At 53.6% G+C, this 20,609-nt stretch overlaps 2 protein-coding genes across 3 annotated transcripts in view; one reads left to right on the top strand and one right to left on the bottom strand.

Moving 5' to 3' along the window:
• The first annotated feature begins 3,823 nt into the window (after positions 1-3,823).
• On the top strand, positions 3,824-12,393 carry OTUB2 (OTU deubiquitinase, ubiquitin aldehyde binding 2). The gene is given in 9 exon segments (XM_069949701.1): positions 3,824-3,853; positions 7,192-7,284; positions 7,341-7,459; positions 7,537-7,572; positions 9,233-9,277; positions 9,279-9,359; positions 9,361-9,385; positions 9,562-9,592; positions 9,595-12,393. Coding segments are annotated over 9 exon segments (633 nt in total). The 3' UTR covers positions 9,768-12,393.
• The window catches only part of DDX24 (DEAD-box helicase 24), a 21,916-nt gene continuing 13,657 nt past the window's right edge, over positions 12,351-20,609 (bottom strand). For both annotated transcript variants that reach the window (XM_069951073.1, XM_069951074.1), the window contains exons 2-9: positions 19,471-20,228; positions 17,989-18,582; positions 17,132-17,285; positions 16,211-16,726; positions 16,007-16,082; positions 15,095-15,283; positions 14,505-14,634; positions 12,351-14,305 (exon numbers count right to left, since the gene is read on the bottom strand). In XM_069951073.1, the coding sequence (XP_069807174.1) occupies positions 14,064-14,305; positions 14,505-14,634; positions 15,095-15,283; positions 16,007-16,082; positions 16,211-16,726; positions 17,132-17,285; positions 17,989-18,582; positions 19,471-20,224 (2,655 nt within the window). In that variant the 5' untranslated portion in view covers positions 20,225-20,228 and the 3' untranslated portion in view covers positions 12,351-14,063. The remainder of the gene's footprint in view (positions 14,306-14,504; positions 14,635-15,094; positions 15,284-16,006; positions 16,083-16,210; positions 16,727-17,131; positions 17,286-17,988; positions 18,583-19,470; positions 20,229-20,609) is intronic.

Raw genomic sequence — 20,609 nt, forward strand, 5'->3', positions numbered from 1 at the left:
AGGTCTATAGGGTCTGTTCATATATAGGGCCCCCAGGTCTATAGGGTCTCATCATATATAGGGTCCCCAGGTCTATAGGGTCTCTTCATATATAGGAGCCCCAGGTCTATAGGGTCTCTTCATATATAGGGTCCCCAGGTCTATAGGGTCTCTTCATATATAGGGTCCCCAGGTCTATAGGGTCTCTTCATATATAGGAGCCCCAGGTCTATAGGGTCTCTTCATATATAGGGTCCCCCGGTCTATAGGGTCTCTTCATATATAGGAGCCCCAGGTCTATAGGGTCTCTTCATATATAGGATCCCCCGGTCTATAGGGTCTCTTCATATATAGGAGCCCCAGGTCTATAGGGTCTCTTCATATATAGGGTCCCCCGGTCTATAGGGTCTCTTCATATATAGGATCCCCCGGTCTATAGGGTCTCTTCATATACAGAGTCTCCCGGTCTATAGGGTCTCTTCATATATAGGACCCCCCGGTCTATAGGGTCTCATCATATATAGGATCCCCCAATCTATAGAGTCTGTTCATATATAGGATCCCCCGGTCTATAGGGTCTGTTCATATATAGAGTCTCCCGGTCTATAGGGTCTCTTCATATATAGGGCCCCCAGGTCTATAGGGTCTCTTCATATATAGGGCCCCCAGGTCTATAGGGTCTCTTCATATATAGGATCCCCAGGTCTATAGGGTCTCTTCATATATAGGGTCCCCTGGTCTATAGGGTCTCTTCATATGCAGGATCCCCCGGTCTATAGGGTCTCTTCATATATAGGGTCCCCCGGTCTATAGGGTCTCATCATATATAGGGTCCCCCGGTCTATAGGGTCTCATCATATATAGAGTCCCCCGGTCTATAGGGTATCTTCATATATAGGGTCCCCCGGTCTATAGGGTCTCATATATAGAGTCCCCCGGTCTATAGGGTCTCTTCATATATAGGGTCCCCTGGTCTATAGGGTCTCTTCATATATAGGAGCCCCAGGTCTATAGGGTCTCATCATATATAGGATCCCCAGGTCTATAGGGTCTCTTCATATATAGGAGCCCCAGGTCTATAGGGTCTCTTCATATATAGGGTCCCCCGGTCTATAGGGTCTCTTCATATATAGGAGCCCCAGGTCTATAGGGTCTCTTCATATATAGGATCCCCCGGTCTATAGGGTCTCTTCATATATAGGATCCCCCGGTCTATAGGGTCGCATCATATACAGAGTCTCCCGGTCTATAGGGTCTCTTCATATATAGGATCCCCCGGTCTATAGGGTCTCTTCATATATAGGATCCCCCGGTCTATAGGGTCGCATCATATACAGAGTCTCCCGGTCTATAGGGTCTCTTCATATATAGGGTTCCCTGGTCTATAGGGTCTCTTCATATACAGGATCCCCCGTCTATAGGGTCTCTTCATATACAGAGTCTCCCGGTCTATAGGGTCTCTTCATATATAGGATCCCCCAATCTATAGGGTCTCTTCATATATAGGGTCCCCCGGTCTATAGGGTCTCTTCATATATAGGATCCCCCGGTCTATAGGGTCTCTTCATATATTGAACCCCCGGTCTATAGGGTCTCATCATATATAGGGTCTCATCATATATAGGGTCCCCCGGTCTATAGGGTCTCTTCATATATAGGGCCCCCAGGTCTATAGGGTCTCTTCATATATAGGAGCCCCAGGTCTACAGGGTCTCTTCATATATAGGGTCCCCTGGTCTATAGGGTCTCTTCATATATAGGAGCCCCAGGTCTAAAGGGTCTCTTCATATATAGGATCCCCCGGTCTATAGGGTCTCTTCATATGTAGGGTCCCCCGGTCTATAGGGTCTCTTTATATACAGAGTCTCCCGGTCTATAGGGTCTCTTCATATATAGGGTCCCCTGGTCTATAGGGTCTCTTCATATACAGGATCCCCCGGTCTATAGGGTCTCTTCATATACAGGATCCCCCGGTCTATAGGGTCTCTTCATATACAGGATCCCCAGGTCTATAGGGTCTCTTCATATATAGGGCCCCCAGGTCTATAGGGTCTCTTCATATATAGGGTCCCCAGGTCTATAGGGTCTCTTCATATATAGGATCCCCCGGTCTATAGGGTCTCTTCATATATAGGATCCCCCGGTCTATAGGGTCTCTTCATATATAGGACCCCCGGTCTATAGGGTCTCATCATATATAGGGTCTCATCATATATAGGGTCCCCCGGTCTATAGGGTCTCTTGATATATAGGATCCCCTGGTCTATAGGGTCTCTTCATATATAGGATCCCCCGGTCTATAGAGTCTGTTTATATATAGGATCCCCCGGTCTATAGGGTCTCTTCATATATAGGATCCCCCGGTCTATAGAGTCTGTTCATATATAGGATCCCCCGGTCTATAGGGTCTGTTCATATATAGAGTCTCCCGGTCTATAGGGTCTCTTCATATATAGGAGCCCTCGGTCTATAGGGTCTGTTCATATATAGGGCCCCCAGGTCTATAAGGTCTCTTCATATATAGGGCCCCCAGGTCTATAGGGTCTCTTCATATATAGGGTCCCCTGGTTTATAGGGTCTCTTCATATATAGGGTCCCCCGGTCTATAGGGTATCTTCATATATAGGGTCCCCCGGTCTATAGGGTCTCATCATATATAGAGTCCCCCGGTCTATAGGGTCTCTTCATATATAGGGTCCCCTGGTCTATAGGGTCTCTTCATATACAGGATCCCCCTGTCTATAGGGTCGCATCATATATAGGATCCCCCGGTCTATAGGGTCTCTTCATATACAGGATCCCCCGGTCTATAGGGTCTCTTCATATATAGGGTCCCCCGGTCTATAGGGTCTCTTCATATATAGGGTCCCCTGGTCTATAGGGTCTCTTCATATACAGGATCCCCCTGTCTATAGGGTCGCATCATATATAGGATCCCCCGGTCTATAGGGTCTCTTCATATACAGGATCCCCCGGTCTATAGGGTCTCTGTATATTCATATACAGGATCCCCCGGTCTATAGGGTCTCTTCATATACAGAGTCTCCTGGTCTATAGGGTCTCTTCATATATAGGGTCCCCTGGTCTATAGGGTCTCTTCATATACAGAGTCTCCCGGTCTATAGGGTCTCTTCATATATAGGGTCCCCCGGTCTATAGGGTCTCATCATATATAGAGTCCCCCGGTCTATAGGGTCTCTTCATATATAGGAGCCCCCGGTCTATAGGGTCTCTTCATATACAGAGTCTCCTGGTCTATAGGGTCTCTTCATATATAGGGTCCCCCGGTCTATAGGGTCTCTTCATATACAGGATCCCCCGGTCTATAGGGTCTCTTCATATATAGGGTCCCCCGGTCTATAGGGTCTCTTCATATACAGGATCCCCTGGTCTATAGGGTCTCTTCATATACAGGATCCCCAGGTCTATAGGGTCTCTTCATATACAGGATCCCCAGGTCTATAGGGTCTCTTCATATATAGGGTCCCCCGGTCTATAGGGTCTCTTCATATATAGAGTCCACTGGTCTATAGGGTCTCTTCATATACAGGATCCCCCGGTCTATAGGGTCTCTTCATATACAGGATCCCCAGGTCTATAGGGTCTCTTCATATATAGGGCCCCCAGGTCTATAGGGTCTCTTCATATATAGGGCCCCTAGGTCTATAGGGTCTCTTCATATATAGGATCCCCCGGTCTATAGGGTCTCTTGATATATAGGATCCCCAGGTCTATAGAGTCTCTTCATATATAGGGCCCCTAGGTCTATAGGGTCTCTTCATATATAGGATCCCCATATAGGGTCCCTTTCATTATTTAGGTGGATGGTGGAATCTGCCTGACCATGGAGTCTATGGGACGGGTGGAGAGTGATGTGGGAGCGCAGGGATGAGTGTCGGAATCCAGCAATGAAATCTCCAAAACTTCAGACAGGGAATCATTAATGTGACCCCATACATTGTACATAGCAGCTAGTCCTGTCCATAGACAATGCTCTGTGAGCTCCAGACTGATACATTGTACATAGCTAGTCCTGCTCAGCTGTATCCAGTGTAGACAATGCTCTGTGAGCTCCAGACTGATACATTGTACATAGCTAGTCCTGCTCTCAGCTGTATCCAGTGTAGACAATGCTCTTTGAGCCCCAGACTGATACATTGTACATAGCTAGCCCTGCTCTGTATCCAGTGTAGACAATGCTCTGTGAGCTCCAGACTGATACATTGTACATAGCTAGCCCTGCTCTGTATCCAGTGTAGACAATGCTCTGTGAGCTCCAGACTGATACATTGTACATAGCTAGCCCTGCTCTGTATCCAGTGTAGACAATGCTCTGTGAGCTCCAGACTGATACATTGTACATAGCTAGCCCTGTTCTGTATCCAGTGTAGACAATGCTCTGTGAGCTCCAGACTGATACATTGTACATAGCTAGTCCTACTCTCAGCTGTATCCAGTGTAGACAATGCTCTGTGAGCTCCAGACTGATACATTGTACATAGCTAGCCCTGCTCTGTATCCAGTGTAGACAATGCTCTGTGAGCTCCAGACTGATACATTGTACATAGCTAGTCCTGCTCTCAGCTGTATCCAGTGTAGACAATGCTCTGTGAGCTCCAGACTGATACATTGTACATAGCTAGTCCTGCTCTCAGCTGTATCCAGTGTAGACAATGCTCTGTGAGCTCCAGACTGATACATAGTACATAGCTAGTCCTGCTCAGCTGTATCCAGTGTAGACAATGCTCTGTGAGCTCCAGACTGATACATTGTACATAGCTAGTCCTGCTCTCAGCTGTATCCAGTGTAGACAATGCTCTGTGAGCTCCGGACTGATACATTGTACATAGCTAGCCCTGCTCTGTATCCAGTGTATACAATGCTCTGTGAGCTCCAGACTGATACATTGTACATAGCTAGCCCTGCTCTGTATCCAGTGTAGACAATGCTCTGTGAGCTCCAGACTGATACATTGTACATAGCTAGTCCTGCTCTCAGCTGTATTCAGAGTAGACAATGCTCTGTGAGCTCCAGACTGATACATTGTACATAGCTAGTCCTGCTCTCAGCTGTATGCAGTGTAGACAATGCTCTGTGAGCTCCAGACTGATACATTGTATATAGCTAGTCCTGCTCAGCTGTATCCAGTGTAGACAATGCTCTGTGAGCTCCAGACTGATACATTGTATATAGCTAGTCCTGCTCAGCTGTATCCAGTGTAGACAATGCTCTGTGAGCTCCAGACTGATACATTGGACATAGCCAGTTGTGCCCGAGATCCGGTGGCCGCCAGGCATGCTGGGAGTTGTTTTTCCTAATAAATGACTGTAGATGAGTGAGGCTTCCTGTGTAGTGTGGACAGTGGGTGGAGCATAGGGAGGGGCCAGAGTATGGGGCGGAGCCAGGGAGGAGCATGCTGGGGGATCAGGAAGAGAGAGCGGAGCGGACATGGTTGGTGCGTCTTACTGTTATCTCTGGCTGTCATGTACTACACCTCCCAGCATGTCATGGAGGCTGAGGCTGTATGCTGGGAGTAGTGGTGCCTGCGTGTATTGGGGGGGGGTCCTTGTTACATTTTAATATATTGTTATATTTTATTATGTTATTATGCATTGTATTGAATTGTTACAGTCTGTGTCATTTGTTCCCATCATGCCTGCGCTGGCTGTCCAGGACTGATGGGAGTTGTAGTTCTTCTGCCCCAGCAGGCGCCCTGTTTCTTCCTTCCCATTCGCTTTGGTCGCTGTCAGTGACCGCTAACCTACCCTATAGCGCCTCCATAGGGCTGTGTGCAAAGCAGCTGGAGCCTGATGGGACAGCGCCACCTGCTGGAGGGACAGGGTCTAATAGTCTATGATCCGCCTTCTTCCAGGACTGATGGGACAGCGCCACCTGCTGGAGGGACAGGGACTGACAGTCTATGATCCGACTTCTTCCAGGACTGATGGGACAGCGCCACCTGCTGGAGGGACAGGGACTGACAGTCTATGATCCGCCTTCTTCCAGGACTGATGGGACAGCGCCACCTGCTGGAGGGACAGGGACTGACAGTCTATGATTCGCCTTCTTCCAGGACTGATGGGATAGCGCCACCTGCTGGAGGGACAGGGCCTGACCATCTATGATCCGCCTTCTTCCAGGACTGATGGGACAGCGCCACCTGCTGGAGGGACAGGGACTGACAGTCTATGATCCGACTTCTTCCAGGACTGATGGGACAGCGCCACCTGCTGGAGGGACAGGGACTGACAGTCTATGATCCGCCTTCTTCCAGGACTGATGGGACAGCGCCACCTGCTGGAGGGACAGGGACTGACAGTCTATGATTCGCCTTCTTCCAGGACTGATGGGATAGCGCCACCTGCTGGAGGGACAGGGCCTGACCATCTATGATCCGCCTTCTTCCAGGACTGATGGGACAGCGCCACCTGCTGGAGGGACAGGGACTGACAGTCTATGATCCGACTTCTTCCAGGACTGATGGGACAGCGCCACCTGCTGGAGGGACAGGGACTGACAGTCTATGATCCGCCTTCTTCCAGGACTGATGGGATAGCGCCACCTGCTGGAGGGACAGGGACTGACAGTCTATGATTCGCCTTCTTCCAGGACTGATGGGATAGCGCCACCTGCTGGAGGGACAGGGCCTGACCATCTATGATCCGCCTTCTTCCAGGACTGATGGGACAGCGACACCTGCTGGAGGGACAGGGCCTGACAGTCTATGATCCGCCTTCTTCCAGGACTGATGGGACAGTGCCACCTGCTGGAGGGACAGGGCCTGACAGTCTATGGTCCGCCTTCTTCCAGGACTGATGGGATAGCGACACCTGCTGGAGGGACAGGGCCTGACCATCTATGATCCGCCTTCTTCCAGGACTGATGGGACAGCGACACCTGCTGGAGGGACAGGGCCTGACAGTCTATGATCCGCCTTCTTCCAGGACTGATGGGACAGTGCCACCTGCTGGAGGGACAGGGCCTGACAGTCTATGGTCCGCCTTCTTCCAGGACTGATGGGACAGCGCCACCTGCTGGAGGGACAGGGCCTGACAGTCTATGATCCGCCTTTTTCCAGGACTGATGGGACAGCCCCACCTGCTGGAGGGACAGGGCCTGACAGTCTATGATCCGCCGCCTTCCAGGACTGATGGGACAGCGCCACCTGCTGGAGGGACAGGGCCTGACAGTCTATGATCCGCCTTCTTCCAGGACCGCTGCTGGGATTTGGTATCGGAGAAGTATGACATTGCGCTGTTTATAGAAGAACACCGCAGCCAGCCGGACTATCAGCAGCTATTACAGGTAGGATCTATTCAGAGCATGCTGGGAGTTGTAGTCTCACGGTTTGGCTCGCTCAGGGTCTGCAGGGACGGTACGGGGCCGTACGGAGGACGTGTGCGGATGGCAGCTGCTTCTATAGGGCTCTGGGCTTCGCTCTCCTGGAGTCTTTGGCCAGTAGAGCGGAGGAGGCGCTCAGGTGAGTGGACGCTCCGCTCTCACAGACTGTGGGGATGTGGCCGTCTATTGTCCGTACTCACCTGTTTGTCCTTCCAGGTATAGCGGGTGTTACGGAGCGGAGACGAGTAGCCAGTAAGTAGCCAGGACATCATGTAACCCTGTCCCTCACATCACTGATCCTACAGCGCCATCTGCTTCATCCCAGCTCAGCTGCATCTATGTGCTTCATTACCTTTCCTGGGTCATGTGACCCACAGAAAACTGCAGAGCTTGCTGTGTCAGAGGACGTGGTCTGTCCTTGGCCGTCTATCAGACCTCCCCTGGATCTCTCTCTCCATGCGATTTGGGTATACAGCAGTATATAGATCCTCTGAAGCCGTGCTCACCTGTGACCTTTAGGAATAGCTGCATAATGGTGTTATAACTGCACAGGGGGATGCAGCTGCAGTATATTCTGTGAGAGGGGAGGAGGGGGATGCAGCTGTAGTATATGTTGTGAGAGGGGAGGGGGATGCAGCTGCAGCGTATGCTGTGAGAGGGGAGGAGGGGGATGCAGCTGCAGTATATGCTGTGAGAGGGGAGGAGGGGGATTCAGTGCAGTATCTGCTGTGAGTGGGGAGGAGGCTGATGCAGCTGCAGTGCATGCTGTCAGAGGAGAGGTGGATGCAGTTACAGTATGTGCTGAGAGAGGGGAGGAGTGGGAAGCAGCTGCAGTATCTGCTGTGAGAGGGGAGGATGCAGCTGCAGTCTATGCTGTGAGAGGGGAGGATGGGGATGCAACTGCAGTATCTGCTGTGAGAGGGGAGGAGGGGGATGCAACTGCAGTATCTGCTGTGAGAGGGTAGGAGGGGGATGCAGCTGCAGTATCTGGTGTGAGTCAGGAGGAGGGGATGCAGCTGCAGTATCTGCTATGATACGGGAGGATGCAGCTGCAGTCTATGCTGTGAGAGGGGAGGAGGGGGATGCAGCTGCAGTATCTGCTATGAGGGGGGGAAAGGGGGATACAGCTTCAGTATATGCTGTGAGAGGGGAGGAGGGGGATGCAGCTGCAGTATATGGTTTAAGAGGGGAGAAGAGGTATGTATCTGCAGTATCTGCTGTGAGAGGGGAGGAGGGGGGTGAAGCTGCAGTATATGCTGTAAGAGGGGAGGCTGTGGATGCATTTACAGTATCTTCTGTGAGAGGGGAGGAGTGGGAAGCAGCTGTAGTATCTACTGTGAGAGGGGAGGATGCAGCTGCAGTCTATGCTGTGAGAGGGGAGGAGGGGGATGCAACTGCAGTATCTGCTGTGAGAGGGGAGGAGGGGGATGCAGCTGCAGTATCTGGTGTGAGTCGGGAGGAGGCGGATGCACCTGCAGTATCTGCTGTGAGAGGGGAGGATGCAGCTGCAGTATCTGCTGTGAGAGGGGAGGAGGGGGATGCAGCTGCAGTATCTGCTGTGAGTCGGGAGGAGGGGGATGCACCTGCAGTATCTGCTATGAGAGGGGAGAATGCAGCTGCGGTCTATGCTGTGAGAGGGGAGGAGGGGGATGCACCTGCAGTATCTGCTGTGAGAGGGTAGGAGGGGGATGCAGCTGCAGTATCTGCTATGAGAGGGGAGGAGGGGGATGCAGCTGCAGTAACTGCTATGAGAGGGGAGGATGCAGCTGCAGCCTATGCTGTGAGAGGGGAGGAGGTGAAGCAGCAGTGACATCACAGCAGGAAGCAGAAAAACAAAACTCCCCATTTTATAGGCTTTATTTCTAGTTGGAATATTCTAGCAGCTGCTCAGGAGCTGAACTCTGTTTCTCAGTCTTGTAGATGCGGCAGGGAGTGAGGGGTCGGTGTGTCACCTCCTGAGCGTTCAACCATCCGGAAGTGTCTGACAGCGCCGTCCGCTACCTGAGACTGGTCACCTCCGCCTTCCTCCGGAGCCGGGCCGCGCCTGGAGGAGTTCTGTGCTGAGGTCACTTAATGCTGTATATACGTATATATGTAGATAGAACTGCAATACCAGATAGAACCCCAGGACAGGGGTGGCGCTGTGTAATTGTGTAGTCCAGGGTTTCTGCACACAGCGCCCCCTAGGGGACAGATCCTGTACCCTTCCTGCTATATGACTCTGCCTCTTGTTCCTTCTAGAAGGTGGAGCCCATGATGGCGGAGTGCGACCACAGATCACCGCACTCACCCAGGCGCTGGACACTCCGCTGATGGTCGAGTACGTGACCGTGGACGGCAGCGCCATAAAGCAGCAGCTCCTCCCGGAGGGATGTGACTCCCGCCTCTATATGCTGTACAGACAGAACCATTACTCTCTGCTATACCGGACTGATCCTAAAGGGTAACTCCGCCTCTCCACACCCGGTGCTCCTCCACAGGGAGCAGGAAGGGGCTGCATCACACTACCTCTTAAAGGGTCTCAGCATCATTATTTATTGGTTCCATGTATTATCCATAGAGCTGCAGGAGAGTCTGATCAGTGACTGAGCATGTGTGTCCTCCAGCACTCAGCACATCAGGGGGAGGGGACAGTGACTGAGCATGTGTGTCCTCCAGCACTCAGCACATTAGGTGGAGGGGCAGTGACTGAGCATGTGTGTCCTCCAGCACTCAGCACATTAGGTGGAGGGGGCAGTGACTGAGCATGTGTGTCCTCCAGCACTCAGCACATTAGGTGGAAGGGACAGTGACTGAGCATGTGTGTCCTCCAGCACATTAGCTGGATGGGGACAGTGACTGAGCATGTGTGTCCTCCAGCACTCAGCACATTAGGTGGAGGGGATAGTGACTGAGCATGTGTGTCCTCCAGCACATTAGGTGGAGGGACAGTGACTGAGCATGTGTGTCCCCCAGCAGTCAGCACATTAGGTGGAGGGGGCAGTGACTGAGCATGTGTGTCCTCCAGCACTCAGCACATTAGGTGGATGGGGACAGTGACTGAGCATGTGTGTCCTTCAGCACTCAGCACATTAGGTGGATAGTGACTGAGCATGTGTGTCCTTCAGCACTCAGCACATTAGGTGGAGGGGACAGTGACTGCGCATGTGTGTCCTCCAGCACTCAGCACATTAGGTGGAGGGGGCAGTGACTGAGCATGTGTGTCCTCCAGCACTCAGCACATTAGGTGGAGGGGGCAGTGACTGAGCATGTGTGTCCTCCAGCACATTAGGTGGAGGGGGCAGTGACTGAGCATGTGTGTCCTCCAGCACTCAGCACATTAGGTGGAGGGGGCAGTGACTGAGCATGTGTGTCCTCCAGCACTCAGCACATTAGGTGGAGGGACAGTGACTGAGCATGTGTGTCCTCCAGCACTTAGCACATTAGGTGGAGGGATAGTGACTGAGCATGTGTGTCCTCCAGCACTAAGCACATTCGGTCGAGGGATAGTCACTGAGCATGTGTGTCCTCCAGCACTCAGCACATTAGGTGGAAGGGACAGTGACTGAGCATGTGTGTCCTCCAGCACATTAGGTGGATGGGGACAGTGACTGAGCATGTGTGTCCTCCAGCACTCAGCACATTAGGTGGAGGGGGATAGTGACTGAGCATGTGTGTCCTCCAGCACATTAGGTGGAGGGACAGTGACTGAGCATGTGTGTCCCCCAGCAGTCAGCACATTAGGTGGAGGGGGCAGTGACTGAGCATGTGTGTCCTCCAGCACTCAGCACATTAGGTGGAGGGGGCAGTGACTGAGCATGTGTGTCCTCCAGCACTCAGCACATTAGGTGGATGGGGACAGTGACTGAGCATGTGTGTCCTCCAGCACTCAGCACATTAGGTGGAGGGGACAGTGACTGCGCATGTGTGTCCTCCAGCACTCAGCACATTAGGTGGAGGGGGCAGTGACTGAGCATGTGTGTCCTCCAGCACTCAGCACATTAGGTGGAGGGGGCAGTGACTGAGCATGTGTGTCCTCCAGCACATTAGGTGGAGGGGGCAGTGACTGAGCATGTGTGTCCTCCAGCACTTAGCACATTAGGTGGAGGGATAGTGACTGAGCATGTGTGTCCTCCAGCACTCAGCACATTCGGTCGAGGGTAGAGATGAGCGAACTGGGTTCGAGTCGATCCGAACCTAAACGTTCGGTATTTGATTAGCTGGGGCTGCAGAACTTGGATAAAGCTCTAAGGTTGTCTGGAAAACATGGATACAGCCAATAACTATATCCGTGTTTTCCACATAGGCTTAGAGCTTTATCCAACTTCAGCAGCCACCGCTAATCACATGCTGAAAGTTCAGGTTTGGATCTAGTGGAGGGGGATAGTGACTGAGCATGTGTGTCCTCCAGCACTCAGCATATTAGGTGGAGGGGGATAGTGACTGAGCATGTGTGTCCCCAAGCACTCAGCATATTAGGTGGATGGGACAGTGACTGAGCATGTGTGTCCTCCAGCACTCAGCACATTAGGTGAAGGGAACAGTGACTGAGCATGTGTGTCCTCCAGCACTCAGCACATTAGGTGAAGGGAACAGTGACTGAGCATGTGTGTCTTCCAGCACTCAGCATATTAGGTGGAGGGGGCAGTGACTGAGCATGTGTGTCCTCCAGCACTCAGCATATTAGGTGGAGGGGGATAGTGACTGAGCATGTGTGTCCTCCAGCACTCAGCACATTAGGTGGATGGGACAGTGACTGAGCATGTGTGTCCTCCAGCACGCAGCACATTAGGTGGATGGGACAGTGACTGAGCATGTGTGTCCTCCAGCACTCAGCACAGGATTTATCCAGGATTAGAACAACATAGATACTTCCTTCCAGAAACAGCGCCACCCCTGTCCTGGGTTGTGTATAACAATTTAGCTCCATTCCCTTCCATGGAACTAAGCTGCAGTATCACACCCAACCTGAAGACAGGGGTGGTGCTGTTTCTGGAAGATGGCGGATATCTCCTATAATGGACCTCATACTATGTAGTAAATGTCAGATAGCGGCTCTGATGAGTTTATGAATAAATTGTCACTTTATGATTTATACAACGAATATGATAGTAATGAGGAATCCCGGATCTACAGACTGATCATCTCTGCTGATCCCTCACCTCCAACCTGTCAGGGCGTGCTGGGTGCTGTGGTTCTGCTATGGGTGTATACAGCAGCTCTGTGTATGCCCCCCGCAGGCAGAGGTGGAGGATACAGGCCAGGCTATACACAGCGCCCCCGCAGGCAGAGGTGGAGGATACAGGCCAGGCTATACACAGCGCCCTCTCAGTCAGAGGTAGAGGATACAGCCCGGGCTATACACAGCGCCCCCGCAGGCAGAGGTGGAGGATACAGGCCAGGTTATACACAGCGCCCCCGCAGGCAGAGGTGGAGGATACAGGCCGGGCTATACACAGCACCCCGCAGGCAGAGGTGGAGGATACAGGCCGGGCTATACACAGCGCCCCCGCAGGCAGAGGTGGAGGATACAGGCCAGGTTATACACAGCGCCCCCGCAGGCAGAGGTGGAGGATACAGGCCAGGCTATATACAGCGCCCCCGCAGGCAGAGGTGGAGGATACAGGCCAGGTTATACACAGCGCCCTCTCAGTCAGAGTAGAGGATACAGCCCGGGCTATACACAGCGCCCCCGCAGGCAGAGGTGGAGAATACAGGCCGGGCTATACACAGCGCCCCCGCAGGCAGAGGTAGAGTATACAGCCCGGGCTATACACAGCGCCCCCGCAGGCAGAGGTGGAGGATACAGCCCGGGCTATACACAGCGCCCCCGCAGGCAGAGGTGGAGGATACAGGCCGGGCTATACACAGCGCCCCCGCAGGCAGAGGTGGAGGATACAGCCCGGGCTATACACAGCGCCCTCTCAGGCAGAGGTGGAGGATACAGCCCGGGCTATACACAGCGCCCCCGCAGGCAGAGGTGGAGGATACAGGCCAGGCTATACACAGCACCCCCGCAGGCAGAGGTGGAGGATACAGCCCGGGCTATACACAGCGCCCTCTCAGGCAGAGGTGGAGGATACAGCCCGGGCTATACACAGCGCCCCCGCAGGCAGAGGTGGAGGATACAGGCCAGGCTATACACAGCGCCCCCGCAGGCAGAGGTGGAGGATACAGCCCGGGCTATACACAGCGCCCTCTCAGGCAGAGGTGGAGGATACAGCCCGGGCTATACACAGCGCCCCCGCAGGCAGAGGTGGAGGATACAGGCCAGGCTATACACAGCGCCCCCGCAGGCAGAGGTGGAGGATACAGCCCGGGCTATACACAGCGCCCCCGCAGGCAGAGGTGGAGGATACAGGCCAGGCTATACACAGCGCCCCCGCAGGCAGAGGTGGAGGATACAGCCCGGGCTATACACAGCGCCCCCGCAGGCAGCCCAGGCTATACACAGCGCCCCCACAGGCAGCCCAGGCTATACACAGCGCCCCCACAGGCAGCCCAGGCTATACACAGCGCCCCCACAGGCAGCCCAGGCTATACACAGCGCCCCCACAGGCAGCCCAGGCTATACACAGCGCCCCCACAGGCAGCCCAGGCTATACACAGCGCCCCCACAGGCAGCCCAGGCTATACACAGCGCCCCCACAGGCAGCCCAGGCTATACACAGCGCCCCCGCAGGCAGAGGTAGAGGATACAGCCCGGGCTATACACAGCGCCCCCACACACAGAGGTGGCAGATACAGCCCAGGCTATAGAGTTATTAATGTCGGGGTTTCCGTTTCCTCTTGTCCTTCTTGGACTTGTGCTCGGACAGGGTGTGCAGCGCGCTCTCGGCTCTGCTAAGCGGCAGGCTGGGCAGGGGCAGCTGGCCGCTCTGTGTTGGGTACTTGGTCTTCATGAAGTTCTTGAATATGGGCTGGGACAGGAGTCTCTTCAGCTGCTTCTTCATCATCTTCAAGGCTTTCTGCTTCTGTGCGTCCACCTCGGCATCCTGCTTCCCTCCTAGATGGAGAAGCGACAACGTGTCAGTGCACCACCAATGTATCTAAGCCCAGAGAGGGCATGATGGGAGTTATAGTATAACACATATACTCCAGTCACAGTTCTGCTTCCATTACATCCTATAGAAGGTGCAGTGCACACTAATAAGCAAGCAGAATTATGAGTGCAGCTCTGAGGGTCTGTGTTTGAAGGGTTTTACCTATCAAGTCGTCATCGTCCAGCTCTATGTCGAGGGCCTCGGCCGCCTGCTGGATCCAGGAGTTCTGCTGCTTCGCTTTACTGTTGAAATATTCCATCTTCTCAATCTGCCGAGCCAGATCGACTCGTTCCTGGTTGGAGAAAAGATGAACACATGACTCCGCTGGTCACCCAGCTCTGCTACATCACCTGACTGCAGCCGTCTGTGAGCCGGTCACACAGCTCTGCTACATCACCTGACCACGGCCGGCCGTGAGCCGGTCACACAGCTCTGCTACATCACCTGACCACAGCCGTCCGTTAGCCGGTCACACAGCTCGGCTACATCACCTGACCGCAGTCGTACATGAGCCGGTCACACAGCTCTGCTACATCACCTGACCGCAGTCGTACATGAGCCGGTCACACAGCTCTGCTACATCACCTGACCACAGCCGTCCGTGAGCCGGTCACACAGCTCTGCTACATCACCTGACCACAGCTCTACATGAGCCGGTCACACAGCTCTGCTACATCACCTGACCACAGCCATCCGTGAGCCGGTCACACAGCTCTGCTACATCACCTGACTACACATCACACCGCTCCCACCTTAATCCCGTTCATGCATTTCGCCTCCACAGGGAAGATCGGCAGCTCCTCGTTCTTTTCCAGAGTCCTAAGGATTTTCCTGTAATTGATCATATCGTCCGGACCGATCAGGAGCAACGAGAGTCCATCACTAGAGGCCCGAGCCGTCCGACCGCTGCGGTGCACATAGGTCTCTGATGTCCTGGGGACCTGCAAGGAAATAGTGAGTGCAGCTCTGGGGTATATAACAGGATCAGTAATATAATGTATGTACACAGTGACCCCACCAGCAGAATAGTGAGTGCAGCTCTGGAGTATAATACAGGATCAGTAATGTAATGTATGTACACAGTGACCCCACCAGCAGAATAGTGAGTGCAGCTCTGGGGTATAATACAGGATGTAACTCAGGATCAGTAATGTAGTGTATGTACACAGTGACCCCACCAGCAGAATAGTGAGTGCAGCTCTGGAATATAATACAGGATGTAACTCAGGATCAGTAATGTATGTACACAGTGACTTTACTAGCAGAATAGTGAGTGCAGCTCTGGAGTATAATACAGGATGTAACTCAGGATCAGTAATGTATGTACACAGTGACCCCACCAGCAGAATAGTGAGTGCAGCTCTGGAGTATAATACAGGATGTAACTCAGGATCAGTAATGTATGTACACAGTGACCCCACCAGCAGAATAGTGAGTGCAGCTCTGGAATATAATACATTACTGATCCTGAGTTACATCCTGTATGTACACAGTGACCCCACCAGCAGAATAGTGAGTGCAGCTCTGCAGTATAATACAGGATGTAACTCAGGATCAGTAATGTAATGTATGTACACAGTGACTTTACCAGCAGAATAGTGAGTGCAGCTCTGGAGTATAATACAGAAGGTGAGAGGTTTTGGGGTTCAGGGCTGGGACTGTACCTGGTAATGGAGGACATGCTGGATGTTGGGGATGTCCAGTCCTCGGGCAGCAACGTCAGTAGTGAGGAGGACACAGCTGTAAGAAGAATACAAGTAACAATTCAGAAGATGACCCCCTACACAACACTGTGTCCTTATGGGGTCCGTACACTCCTCTCCTGAAATACTCTGTGCTGCTAGGAGCCCTATAATAAGAATGGTCACCTCTCCCGCTCGGCGAATCTCTCCAGGTTTTTGAGCCGCTGTTTCTGGTGCATGTTGGCATGGAGGGGCAGCGGGTTACACTCCAGGATGCCCAGCAGGGAGGTCAGCCTCTTGATGCAGTCAATGCTGTTGGCGAACACCATGGTGCGGCCCGGGTACTGCAGCAGGAAGTAGTAGAGATAGAGATCCTTCTCCTCGGAGGAGCAGTGGATCCGCGTCTCGCTCAGCGTCTCCACCGTGGCCTGCCTCCTGCTCAGGTCGATCACCTTGGGCTTCCCCTTCAGGCCGATCTTGTCCATCAGACTCTCCAGCTTCCCCTCCTTGTCCATCTTCTTGTAGTTCTTCTTCTGCAGGAGGCGGCTCGGGGCCTGGTGGATCAGGGTGAGGGTGGCCGAGAAGACAAAGGTCTGTCTCTGGGGGTGATAGTGCGAGTCGCTCAGCATCTCCAGCAGCTGCGACAGCTCAGCGTAGTGACCCTTCTCCACCATCCTGTCCGCCTCATCTATGACCAGACACCTGCAGCAACGAGACAACAGGAAGGAGGGTGACAACTCGGCTGGGGGCACCCACCCTCCCACCATCATGTCACCCATCTGACTAGATAGGCAGCAGTATATAGATAGTTATGCAGCAGTATATAGAAGTAAAGTATACAGTAAATCTGGGTGGCAATAGCTGTGGGAGCGGACATGGCAGACATTAGAGATCTGTACAGCCAAAGCTCCCAGGTCTCCCTCTGGGACATCAGGTCCTCTAACAGCCACTCAGCTTTCCTGGACTCCTGAATGCTCCATATGATAAAGGAGTAGTGATCAGCCAATGTGCTCATGGTCAGAAATGTAACAGGGAAGAGATGGATCAGTGCAGAGTCTGGGAAAGCTGGGTGATAGAGAGTGTAATGGCGGCCATGCTGGTCCTCACCGGAGCTGGCGCAGGTTACACAGGTGCGGGTGCTTCTCCTTTATCATCTCCCAAAGCCGCCCCGGCGTGGCAATGACGATCTCCGGCCTGCGGTGTAAGACCCTCTGCTGCTTCTGGGGGGCCATCCCCCCCACCACAATGGCAGTCTTTATCCCTGGAAGAAGAACCAGAACCGTTACCACAGGAAGATGCCAACCCCCATCCTCCCTCTACTTCTGTATCACTCTCAGGAGTCTGGGAAAGCTGGATTACAACTTCTGGGATCTGGAAATTCCAATGTGGAACCGTGGCCAAAATAATCCTCCAACCTGCAGCAAAACTACAACTCCCAGCATGCCGGGACACGGAGAGCCACTGGTTGGGGACATAGACATCTTTCAATTCTACAGGGCATGCTGGGAGTTGCCGCTCAGATACAACAATCAGAACCCAGTCACTTGGAGTTAAAGGGGTTATCCGGGCTTAGAAACACATGGCAATTTCTCTATGAAACAGCGCCCCCTCCTGTCTCCAGTCTGGATGGGGTTTGCAGCTTGGTTCCTCTGAAGTGAATGAGCCCACCCAGTATGGAAATCACCTGAGCCCCCTGAGATGATGATGATGATGATGCGCGTCCCCTTAAAGTGTACCTGCAGGTGCTCGGTCCTCCTCTGCTGCGGCTGAAGGACGGAACTCCCAGAGGTGCCACAGACTGCACTGTATTACGGCAGAGCCGGAGCCCACTGGCATCAGAGGAGGAGGAGCGCCCACCTGTGGGGTAATCTGTGTATCCTGACGCCCTCCGGAAGTGATCGGCGCACTAAGACTTCAGGGAGCCAATGCCAGCGGCAGAGAGAATATAAATATAGGAATCTTACCGGTGAACCGTGCCACAGCGTCAATATGGTGTCTGACCTGTACGGCCAGCTCTCTCGTCGGGGTCACCACCAGTCCCAGCAGGGGCCGCTTGGCGTCAGCCATTTGTGGTGGAGCAGAGTTAAAATTGACATCGACGTCTTTCACGACCTTCACGCAGCCAATGGTGGAATAATCCTCCTCCTCACTCTCAGCCTGGTCTGCCTCCTCGCCGTCCTCCTGCAGACTCTCAGCCTCCTCCTCGCCGTCCTCCTGCAGACTCTCAGCCTTGTCCGTCTCCTCGCCGTCCTCCTGCAGACTCTCAGCCTCCTCCTCGCCGTCCTCCTGCAGACTCTTAGCCTTGTCCGTCTCCTCGCCGTCCTCCTGCAGACTCTCAGCCTCCTCCTCGCCGTCCTCCTGCAGACTCTCAGCCTCCTCCTCGCCGTCCTCCTGCAGACTCTCAGCCTCCTCCTCGCCGTCCTCCTGCAGACTCTCAGCCTTGTCAGTCTCTGTGTCGCCCTTCTCCTCTCCTCCTGATGCCCCACGTTCCTGAACCTTCCTCCATTCCAGTACAGCGTGGATCATGGGGATGGCAAAGGCGAGTGTCTTACCGCTTCCTGAAATGACAAGACCCCCATTATCTACAGCGCTGAGCAACGTGCGGACCCCCACATCATCTACAGCGCTGAGCAATGTGCGGACCCCCACATCATCTACAGCGCTGAGCAATGTGCGGACCCCCACATCATCTACAGCGCTGAGCAATGTGCGGACCCCCACATCATCTACAGCGCTGGACAATGTGTGGACCCCCACATCATCTACAGCGCTGGACAATGTGTAGACCCCCCCATCATCTACAGCGCTGAGCAATGTGCGGACCCCCACATCATCTACAGCGCTGGGCAATGTGCGGACCTCAACATCATCTACAGCGCTGAGCAATGTGCGGACCCCCACATCATCTACAGCGCTGGACAATGTGCGGACCCCCACATCATCTACAGCGCTGGGCAATGTGCGGACCCCCACATCATCTACAGCGCTGAGCAATGTGCGGACCCCCACATCATCTACAGCGCTGGACAATGTGCGGACCCCCACATCATCTACAGCGCTGGGCAATGTGCGGACCCCCACATCATCTACAGCGCTGGGCAATGTGCGGACCTCAACATCATCTACAGCGCTGAGCAATGTGCGGACCCCCACATCATCTACAGCGCTGGACAATGTGCGGACCCCCACATCATCTACAGCGCTGGGCAATGTGCGGACCCCCACATCATCTACAGCGCTGGGCAATGTGCGGACCCCCACATCATCTACAGCGCTGAGCAATCTGCAGACCCCCACATCATCTACAGCGCTGAGCAATGTGCGGACCCCCGTGTGTGTGCTCCTGTATTCATCACGGGGGTCTCAGCGCTCTCCTGGTTATCTGGGTGTTACATGTAGTAGAGCCACCTCATGTCTACAGTCCTGTGTACATTCGGGACCCCCACCTGTCTCTGCAGCCCCCAGGACATCCATCTTGTCGCGGATGGCGGACGGCAGGGTCAGGGCCTGGATGGGGGTGGGGGTGGAGAACCCTAAGTGGCTGAGCGCCCGGAGGACGGGGGGAGGGACGTAGAGATCCTTCCAGGCGCTGACGTCCACCTCTTTCCCCCCCGCACCGGCTAAGGCCGCGGCCGCCCAGTTCTTGGTCTTCTTGCCGGGTTTGGTGCTCGCGGCCTCTTCCGGCCTCTGCTCTCCTTTAGCCTTTGGTTTTTTCTTCTTCCTCTTCTTGTTCTTCCCTAGTTGTGGTTTTTCCTCGCCTCCTCTTTCCTCTTCATCAGGTGCGGCCATCTCCTCCCCCTCCCCCTCCTCCTCCTGTAACGTTTCTTCCATCTCGTCTTCAGATTCTTCTCTCAACTTCTCGGCTTCCATCTTTTTCCTGCGTTTTTTGTTTTTCTTGCTCCTGGAGACTCTTCCCTCCTCTTCCTCGGAGTTGCGCTTCCGTTTTCGCCCTTCTTCCCCCGGCGCTTCTTCCTCCCCAGTGTTGCGCTTCCGTTTCCGCCCTTCTTTCTCCAGCTCCTTGGAGGTCCTGACCATCTGATAGTCTGTCAGCTCCTCGAAGCAGATGATCTCCTCCATCTGCCCCTCGCCCAGCGCGGTGGGGTCTAGGGTGATGGGCTTCCACCTGCCGGTGATTCGGATGCCCTTCCTCTGCAGCTTGGCCAGGGCACGGCCGCCCGTCTTTACCTTCTGACGCTTCATTGTCCTGTGAACACAAAACATAAAAGAGGAAGAATGAATAAGTGTAATGCTGGGCCGGGAGTCACATGACTACAGTATATATATATGTATAAGGGGTCCGTGGAGCCTCAGTTACGAGTCTCAAAACACGGGAATAGCCAGATCTCCCTCTCTCCAGAGAAGGAAGCCCATTGCCAAGGGGCGCCTCCTAGTGGGGAGAGCACCAAACCACCCTGATACGTAGTCCCTCAGGTCCTCACTCTGTTGCGAGCTTTGGGACCTAAATAGGGAAACACCAGGGTGGCCCCTGTGAGTCAAAGTCTAACTCTGTGGCGAGTATAACGACATAAGACAAGGGTTACCAAGGCTAGGCATCCATCCACAGACTGCAGTTTCGGGGTATTTG

The sequence above is a fragment of the Dendropsophus ebraccatus genome, chromosome 13, assembly GCF_027789765.1.
Source record: "Dendropsophus ebraccatus isolate aDenEbr1 chromosome 13, aDenEbr1.pat, whole genome shotgun sequence".
In the NCBI taxonomy this organism is placed as follows: domain Eukaryota; kingdom Metazoa; phylum Chordata; class Amphibia; order Anura; family Hylidae; genus Dendropsophus; species Dendropsophus ebraccatus.